Below are 9,934 nucleotides of genomic sequence, written 5' to 3' on the forward strand. Positions count from 1 at the left end.
TGAGGAAGGCTACTGCCGTGCTCCCATTGGCTGAACACCCGTCCATGCGAAATCGTGCTGTCAAAATTCATGTTCAGGGGCACCTTGGGGACGCCATTCGGGTCTGTTGGGTGTATTGTTCAAGCGTGAATAAGCAAATCTAGCACAGCAGTGTTTGCCCGTGACATGTTCATTTGGCGGATAGATGCGGCGGGTTTTGTGTACATTTCGTCGAACGTCATAACGTGACTGGTGGTTTTAATGTTTTTATAACAGCACATTTGTACAGTGTGTCACAGAAGGCTTGGTAGCCATTTTGAATAGCATTATGTCATGGCTGGAGTGAGGATGCATGGGCAATGCAGTGCAGTAGAAAGAATGTAACTTTTGCTGTTGGAATAGACTTCTGTTTGTTTAAAGGAGAATAAGAAATACTCTGTTTAAAAATATTAAGATTTTATACCAAAAGGATATAAATTGTTATAACTTGCTTATTTTTGTTAAAAAAAAAATAAAAACAATACAAAGTAATGTTTGAAAATGTTTTTAAAAAATATTAAAAAATAAATACAATGATAAAATATTATAAAGTATTAAAATATTTTAATATTTAATTATATTTTTTATTAAATTTAAATATTTTTTCAAATGCCATTTTTTTACACCCATGTAAGCAAATGTATTTTGCTCAATGGGTAACAGTGGAAAACTACAGTTAAAATTCATAAAGTTAAAGTTGCTTAATAAGACAATTTCTGAGAAAATAAAAAAAAACACTAGGGACGTTGTGCAGTGACAGTATGTATCCCTTGGCACAAAAGGGATACTTTTTTACATTTGCAACATTCTTTAATCTGTCAGTGTACTTTTTCAAAACGTCATGTATATTTCATCAGCTTTTCTCACCTCAGTGTCTTCACATTTCAGCTTCTGTGGAAGAGGAGATGACAGAACAAGAATCTATTTTTGGAATAAGTGTCTGTCACGGGATGGACGTCATAGCACTCAGGGTCTGAAATCAGGTTGAGGTGCCAATTTCTGGTGTAGGATGACATTCAATGGCATTTTTTTTTTGTCAAACCACATTTCTAAAAGTTTCAAACCTTCTTTTTTACTATTGCTGCAGTTTCTGCTACTGTCAGAATCCTGAATTATAAATGAAGAGCCAAAGTCATTTCAAGAGCCTCAATAAAAATTAGTGCCTGTAGTGGTTTATACAAACATATAAATAAAATTATAAACATTCAAACCAGTCACTGTACTTACTATGTAATATTTCATATAGAGATTAAAATTATGCATTTATGTGGTTGTGTTTTTAGTAGCAAATTTGCATGTATAGTATGTATTAAAACATAAACATACACTACCAGTCAAAAGTTTTTGAACAGTAAGATTTTAAAGTTTTTTATAAGTCTCTTCTGCTCATCAAGCCTGCATTTATTTGACCCAAATAACAGTAATACTCTGAAATATGTTTACTATTTAAAATGACTGCTTTCTGTTTGAATAAATTTTAAAATGGTATTTAGTCCTGTGATCAAAGCTAAATTTTAGAGTAATAAAATCATTACTCCAGTCTTCAGTCACATGATCCTTTTGAAATCATTCTGATATGCTGATTTATGTTCAAGAAACATTTATTTATAGGAAAGACGTTATAGAAATTAATAGTTTTATTTAGCAAGGATGCTTTTAACTGATCAAAAGGGATGATAAAGACATTTCTAATGTTACAAAAGATTTCTTTTACAAATAAATAATCTTTCTTTTCATTGAAGGAACTTGAAAAAATTCTGCTAAGCTGTTTTCAAAATAATAATGTTTTTTGAGCAGCAAATCAGAATATTAGAATGATTTCTGAAGGATCATGTGACTGGAGTAATGATTCTAAAAATTCAGCGTAAAAATTACAGGAATAAATTACATTTTAAAATATATTCAAACAGAAAAGAGTTATTTTTAATAGTAGAAATATTTCAATATTTTACTGTTTTTGTTGGTGAGTAGAAGAGACTTCTTTAAAAAAACATTAAAAATCTTAAGAATTCATTCTGTCATTATTTACTCACCCCCATGTTATTCACAAAGTGTAAAACAAAGATATTTTTAGAATGATGTTTAAAATAAAGTTAATGGCTACTATAACAGTTTGGTTCTATAAGATACCTTCTTCTGTATTCTACAGAAAAAAATAAATGCATACAGATTTGGAGCAATATGAAGGATAGTTCACCCAAAAATTTAAATTCCCACAAAATATTTTAACCAAACAGTTGGTGGTCCCCATTGACTTCCATAGTATGAAAACATTCTTCAAAATATCTTCTATTATGTTCAGCAGAAGAAAGAAACTCATACAGGTTTGGAATAACGTAAGGGTGAGTAAATTATGACAGATTTGAATTTTTGGGTGAACTATCCCTTTAAAACCGGTCCCTGAGTGCTCATCAGATGCTCTGTGTCACCACTAGATGGATGTAATGACATACTAATAGTTTAAGGCTGGTCAGTGGCTCACTATGGCAACCTCAGTACACAGTAGAGACAAGAATCAATGCTCAGTGGATCATTACTAGGGACAACACAAAAATTCAGACAGTTTCCAACTGTGTTCTAGGAATCAAGAAAGGTATGTTTGTTTTTATTTGTTTACTCATTCTTACATTTGGTTACTATCCAAAAATATGAAAAAAAGCTATTTGTTTTACCAGAAGCTAGTTAGATAGGTCTTTAGATCCACTATAACCTAGCAAATTCAATTGTGTTGCAGATCATTCTGTCAGACTTGACAATGTCGTCAAGTCCTCGGGTATCTCACAGCCGAAGTGTCCTTCCCTTATTCATGGGTAAAGGCAGAAATGTCACTTTCGTTCTGGACTCCTCTGTGGGAATGAATGGCTTTTTGGGACAAGTGAAGAATCTTATCATTCAAACCTTGATTACTAAAGCTTCACTCAGAGATTCGCTCTTCAATATTATCAGCTTTTCATACAAGGTAAATTTACAATGAAAAAAATGTTTTAAAATCTCTGGTATTTGTCCATGGAGTATTATAGTCTCCAATATTATGATGTTTGGTTAATAAAAATCTAGTTTTAAATACAATATAATCAAAATTGCTTTTTAATTTAAGTTTATTCAATTCAAAACTTGTAGCAAATTCAATGGGAAAATTCCAGCTGTTGTCCATCCATCGCAGGGCTAGGTTATGTTATATAATAAAACATTATACTTATTTTTTTTTTCTTTTTAAATCAATTTATATTTTACTAGTCAACACCATGGTCTTCTCACATGATGCCCTGCACCCCTGATGTAGTCTATGAAGCCTTGAGCTGGATCCACACATTACAAACAAGTCCCGGCAGAGACCTCCACTCAGCACTGGCTTTAGCATTCTCTGACCCTGCCTGTCAGTCTGTCCATTTGGTGACCAGCGGTCTTCCAGACAATCCACCACAATGTCTAGCTTCATTATCAACCGTGGTGATGCGTCCTGTGAATACTTTTTACATATCTGACACGACTCCCATAAACACTGACATATCAGACTTCTTGCAGTGCATCACTTCCACCACTAGAGGAAGCTGTTACATCATGACGCTCAACTCAGCAGACAAAGTGGACCAAGTAAGATGTTGAATGTTTTTACGGCGTTCACCACTTATATTGTTCATCCTCTTTTAGTTAATCAGAATTTATTTATTTATTTTATTATGGTTTTTGCCATTTAATGTTTTAAAATGTAACAGCTCAGTTTGTTGCATTCAACGGATGACGTGATTCAAAAGCCATCATACTCAGAGGACCCATGGCGTTCAATGGACTTCAATCAGGTCCAATACAACAACTGCACAAGTTGTTTCCGTTCTGTACCATGCTGGTATGTTTTTTCATTTAATTTATAACTGGAAGGAGTGAAAGTAAGACAGATAAAACACAATGAATAATTATTCTGTGGAAAATACAGTTGATGTCAAAAGTTTACATACACCTTGCAGAATCTGCAAAATGCCATTTTTATAATTTATGTAAATGTATTTTATGTGAAATATAATATTCAGGTTAGTACTAAATATAAAATAACATGCATTTTGTATGATCCCTTTTGATTTTGGTAAATTAATTAACATTTTGCAGATTTTGCAAGGTGTATGTAAACTTTTGACCTCAGCTGTATATATCTTTACAGGTGTTCATCTATGAATCCTTTTAGTACAGTATCTTGTGTATCTGCAAGGGTAATGCAAGGTGCTGAACTTTTTCCTGGCTGCCGTGTGTTAGCCAGGAGAGAGATAGATGGATTTTTCTACCTGGGGACAATCATACATCAGGTACTGAAAATATATATATATCATCATCATAAACACTACCAGTCAATAGTTTGAGGTCTGTGAGATTTTTTAAATGTTTCTATCCACCTTTTTCTTCCTGTAAGAGTTGAGCCATTTGTGAATTTTATGGGTTTGGCTTCCAGTCTCATCCACGTCCAGCTATTTTTAGCTGTACAAAACAGCTTGTTTTGCTGCTTGATATTGCAAATTGGTGTGTCTTACCATATTATTTTAATGTATTATCTTAATTATGAACAAACTGGTTTGTAGTGCAAACAGTTTTACCATTTACTGCACGTTATTCTTCTCGTTATTTCCCATTAGCTGAAAAAAAGGTGGATAAGAAGTCTTTTATGTTCAGTAAGGCTGGATTCATTTGACAAAAATACAGTAAAACAGTAATGCTGTGAAATATTATTTTATTTAAAATGTTTTATTTTTAAATATATATGAAAATGTAATTTATTCCTGTGCTAATATGCTAATTTGAGACTCAAAAAAACATTTAACCTATTATTATTGTTAAAAACAGTTATTTTTGTGGAAACTTTGATACATGTGACATTATAACTATCTTTACTGTCACATTTGATCCATTTAATGTGTCCTTTCTGAAAAAAAGTATTAATTTCTTTTAAAAAAGGAAAAAAAAATTACTTGGATCGGTATAGCATATCTTTAAATATAGTTAACACGTCGATTCAAATTGACATTGTGATTTTTTTGTTCAAATCCAAATGTGTAATCACAGTTTATTAAACATTTAAACTTTTCTTGTCTGTCTCTAGAGCAGAGGAAATCTTTACATGGTGGAGTTTGATAAGTTTGGACCTAATGGAAATACATTTATGGACACATTAAATATAGTTCAGCCAACTTGCCAGCCTGATATGGTGAATCTATCCAGTGCACACAGGCACAGTATCGTACCAGGAGACACTGTTCTGGCACCGTGGGAGCCAGACATGAGACGATATGGGCCTGGAAGAGTCATCTCTGGTACGGAGCTAAGAGATCCACTAAAAAGTAAGATTTAGTCACCTTTTTCTTCCCATTTGTAAATTTTATGGGTGTGGCTTCTGGTCTTATCCGCACCCAGCTATTTTTAGCTGTACAAAACAGCTCGTTTTACTGCTTGGTATTGCAAATTGGAGTGTCTTACCAAATTTTTTTAATGTATTGTCTTAATTAAGAACACACTAGTTTGTAGTGCAAACAGTTTTACGGTTTACTGAACTTTGTTATTCTTGTTATTTCCCAATATTTCTTTCCCTAAGGCACTGAAAGTCTTACCCATAGGCTTAATTCTGTGTTAAAGAAAAAGGTGGATAGTTACAAATTTTGAACCAATACATATGAGCCTCATATGAGTGATATGCGTTAACTGTATAATCGGCTCAAATCTGTTGTCTCATTACAGGTGATGAAGGTCTGTTGGGACTCCAGGTTCTCTTCTGGAATGGGATGACAATTCATGTCCCCAAACAGCTTGCAGTATGGATTCCAGCCTCTCATCATGAGCAAATTATCAAAGACCTCCACCATTATTCATCTCGGCCATGTTGCTACGGGGTTTCTCACTGCACCATGAATTGTTTTGAATTGCCATGTCACCGGTGCAACTATCACAGCCTGTCCTACATTCCACCATGCCACTGTCCAGTCAAGAGGTCCTGGCCAATGTTCATGTCATCTCCACTACTGAATAACCATAAGAGACATGAGCTAGAGAGGAAAGTTGACCTCCAACTGAAAGAACTACAGAGCTCTCGACAGACACAAGTGCCTTCATCTTCCTCATCATCAACCTCTGACTCAGATGAAAATGAGGATACTGGAGCTGCAAAACACAGCCCTTCAAGGTCAGAACTGGTGAGCCGATCAATAAACACAGAGATTTCCTGTCTGAGAAAGCCATACACTCAAACTGAGACCAGACCAGCCTGGAGATACTGGAAAAGGGGTTCTGCAGAACCACAGCACAAACAACCAGGTAATGAAGATTTGTCCAGGTAAAATAAAAATATTTTCTTTATCTTACAAAGAAACTCACTGGGTGTTCTTGGCATTTCAGGAAGAGCAGTCAGGTCTCCAGATGTCAGCCATTCTTGCACTAGAGACACTGGGAATTCTGGGAGCTCTACAGATAACTCTGTGATGACCAATCACAGCTCTTTATTTAAGCTGGTTCCCGATTCACCAAGACGAGGAGTTAATATGAGGGAAATATTTGGATCAACTGAACCAAAGTCATCACCATCACCACTAGCTTTGGCAATCAGCACAAGGCCAACTAAACTGATAGTTCCACAGCCAGAGTTCAGAGTGATATGAGTATCGCCAGTGTTTTTTTTTTTTTCCAGAGTTAGTTAGTAATTCAAACATCCTATGGTTGGTGTACTAAATAAATACAAAAGACTATTATGTAAAATGATGCAAAACTTTATTAAAACTTTAAAGAATAAACAAAGTAAAATGTAATGTGGTAGAATCTCATTATGGCTGCTATTGCTCAATATAAATTCATGATTACTATTAAAAATATAAATATTCCTGAGTATTATACAGTAACACTTTAAATCAAGAAGAGTCAAAGTCAGTGCATTTACAATTTTAGTGCAAGTCCTCAATAAAGGCACTGAATTTCACCCATATAATACACAGGTGACATTCAGAGGTTGAATGTAAGGTTCATGCTTTCTCCTGCATTGATGCGGACAGTTTTCGTCTGTGGCTTTGTGTCCTGCATTGCTGCTGTGATGGAATAGGTGCCTGGAGACACTTCAATAAGGAAATCCTCTGATTCTGATGAACCCTTCAAAAACATGTAGATGAACCACTTTAAAGAGTTTATGTGCAGAATAAATGTAGTATCTATGGCCTGGTTAAATATGGTTTCTATTTGCTCAAAATCTACTTTTTTACTATGCTTTTTTGGTTTAAGCTGCAACAGCCTATATAGGGTCTCATGTAAACAGGTTGCATGATGCATTCATCCAATCAATATCACTGACAATTATGCACAAAAAAGAACATTAACACAGGGTTTAAGAATGTACGATGTGAAATGCAAGCATAAGAATACCTAGGATTAATTGTTAACCCCAGGGAAAATTATAAGCAGTTTGAAACGTGAAGCAATATAACCCAGGCTTTAGAATGACCCATGGATATCCATTTCAAAATCGCTACAATGACAACAAAAGTATGACATTTTTGTCAGGCTCAGTACTTACAATGTCTCGTTTGATGGCTGTACTTGCATTTTGTTTTTGATCTGCAGTCCTCAACATCTGCTGGGAATGGTAGCGACAGATGTGTTCTCGCTCACTGGGCTGAGCCAGGTGGACGGTCTCATAAAACTTCTGTTGAATTAGTACAGGTTGTTTTTCTAATTCAGATCAACACAGTTAAAGTAAATGAATAAAGCATGTTTACCTTGCATTGTCTGGTGGTTTCTGACATGTACTCCACTATTTTTGCAAAAGCATGGTCCAAGTTTGAATGAATGATGTCTCTCTGTAACACAAGGGAAATAAAAATAAAAGCATTAGTGTCATGGACATCATTTATTTGTGATCAAACCAATACGAATTGAGTCTACAAACCTCTGAGGTCCTTTCATTGTGATCAAACACAGGTGATGGTCTTAGTCTTGTACCTAAGCGGCTACCAGATCGTCTCTTTGCTTTTTCCAACACCTCCTGCCCAAGTTTAGATGAACGGCGCAGGGAAGACTCCAACCAGGATTCACTGGCCATGTACACAAGCGTCCTGGACTGCACTAAAACTGAATATGACCGAAATTCCATATGATGTCGACGAAACTTGTCACAAATAGTCACAACACTGGCGTCATAATACTTAGAACTTAGAACGCAGCACAGCTGTAATTCTCGTGATTTTGCATACAATTACCTTAATGAAAACTATGCAAAAATTTAGAAGATTTTAACTTGTTTTGCAATTCATTTGTCGCCAAAATTTTAAGCGCACCCCACACATGTGAACATACACTTTTGTCTGCAATTTAAAATTCACAACGCAAAACTTACGATCCAATGACGCCCAAAACGTTCGTTGTTTGCTCTTTGAACTCTATAAACAAATCGTCGCATTCACACAAATAATTCCAAACTGTTGCCGCTGTATGACAGTAATGGGCGTGTGAAGCTAAAGTGAAAGTTGAAATGCATTTCCTTCTTTCCCACGGGTTGCTGGGAAATGTAGTCTTTCGACCGTAACTAAAATGCCACACAAACAAGAACGGCAATAGCATAGTAATTTTATTCTACATTTAAATTAACAAATATACATTTGCTTTTAAATAAGATAAATAATGGAAAATGTATTACTTACGGTTTTCCACCAGTTAAGCTGTCAAGTTGTTCAGTAGGCTAGTACATATTGAATCATCTCGTTTGAAATACATAGGCCTATAGAGGATTTGCACTTACTCACGGTTTAGTCAGTTACCCGGATGCGCGGCCATATTGGCAATACTCGGATGTAAACAACAGCATAGATTGCACGGTTGATGTACTACTGAATATGTTCTGCTAATTTATTATGTCTAACCATGGAAAAAAGCATGGAAGCTGCTAAAATCATATAGAGAACAACTAAGAAAGCAGGAAAGGGTGTAATATTTTTGACAAACTAAAGTTAATAGGTGGTAAAGATACATCCGAGCAGTATTAATTAAAACATTAGCCTATTATTTCACCTACCTGACCAGAAATAAGAACAAACACAAATGTTGTCAAGATTCTTGTAATGGAAATCCTGGTTCAGTTTGGCCAACCACAAACAACGTTTGTTCCCCAGACAGTTTTTTGCACTCTTCTCCTTAATTTGTTAACTTTTGGCTGTCTATAGTACTCAAAATGTGTTTCCTGATCCAACCAATTAGCACAGCCCAAAACATGACAATAATTTATTACTTTCAGCGGCAATAATTAGCAAAAAAATGTGAGTTTTGTTCAGTTTACATTCAGTGCTGATTGATGTTGCGTCGTGAATACACTCTGTTTAATAATTCTTTAAGGGCCAGAGCATCTTTGCATCTTTACAAAAAGTTTAATCCTTTTCCACCAAACATTTTAATTCATGGAAACATCTTAAAGCTCGAGAGGATTACTATGGCAGATGCTTAGTAATTATTTGACATCCACAGCCAGTCATAGATTGACTAGCGTGCCATCAGGACATGTAACACGTGAGTAACACAGCATCAATAACAAGTACATAATGTTCCAATACTCAAAAAATGTACAACACGCAACAAATTCACTGAATGCAGCTGATAAGAGCTGTTGTTATTTGATTGTGTCTCTGGGAACATATCCATCCTGTGACTGCTCTGTGATTTATCAAAAATTCATAAGGCATTCTACAGGAAGACAGACCATAGATGGGCAGACAAAACAAAAGAGGAAGTCCCAGCACTGAATGCATCATATCAGGACTTGTTAGAGTAAATACTGATATATATAAATCTTGACACTGTTACCAAGGTTTCAGTGTTATGCAGTGAGAAAACCTCCCAATAGCATCCTTCTTACACTTCCCACGCAGTCTAACAGGCTCTGCACACTGAGATTGAAACCCACTGTGCT

At 35.3% G+C, this 9,934-nt stretch overlaps 2 protein-coding genes across 2 annotated transcripts; one reads left to right on the forward strand and one right to left on the reverse strand.

The window, feature by feature from the left end:
- The first annotated feature begins 2,444 nt into the window (after positions 1 to 2,444).
- c18h11orf16 (chromosome 18 C11orf16 homolog) lies at positions 2,445 to 6,674 on the forward strand. The gene is made up of 8 exons (XM_051134405.1): positions 2,445 to 2,611; positions 2,753 to 2,977; positions 3,256 to 3,612; positions 3,735 to 3,865; positions 4,175 to 4,316; positions 5,105 to 5,342; positions 5,737 to 6,309; positions 6,391 to 6,674. Exons 2-8 carry the CDS (start codon positions 2,774 to 2,776, stop codon positions 6,648 to 6,650), a joined length of 1,905 nt encoding a protein of 634 aa, XP_050990362.1. The 5' UTR covers positions 2,445 to 2,611; positions 2,753 to 2,773; the 3' UTR covers positions 6,651 to 6,674.
- A 165-nt stretch (positions 6,675 to 6,839) lies between these two features.
- Positions 6,840 to 8,501, reverse strand: akip1 (A kinase (PRKA) interacting protein 1). The gene is made up of 5 exons (XM_051134406.1): positions 8,372 to 8,501; positions 7,925 to 8,106; positions 7,755 to 7,835; positions 7,553 to 7,681; positions 6,840 to 7,131 (listed from the first exon to the last, which is right to left on the reverse strand). The coding sequence occupies exons 2-5, from the start codon at positions 8,075 to 8,077 to the stop codon at positions 6,988 to 6,990; spliced, it is 507 nt and encodes a 168-aa protein (XP_050990363.1). The 5' UTR covers positions 8,078 to 8,106; positions 8,372 to 8,501; the 3' UTR covers positions 6,840 to 6,987.
- Between the last annotated feature and the right edge of the window lie 1,433 nt (positions 8,502 to 9,934).

The sequence above is a fragment of the Labeo rohita genome, chromosome 18, assembly GCF_022985175.1.
Source record: "Labeo rohita strain BAU-BD-2019 chromosome 18, IGBB_LRoh.1.0, whole genome shotgun sequence".
Classification (NCBI taxonomy): domain Eukaryota; kingdom Metazoa; phylum Chordata; class Actinopteri; order Cypriniformes; family Cyprinidae; genus Labeo; species Labeo rohita.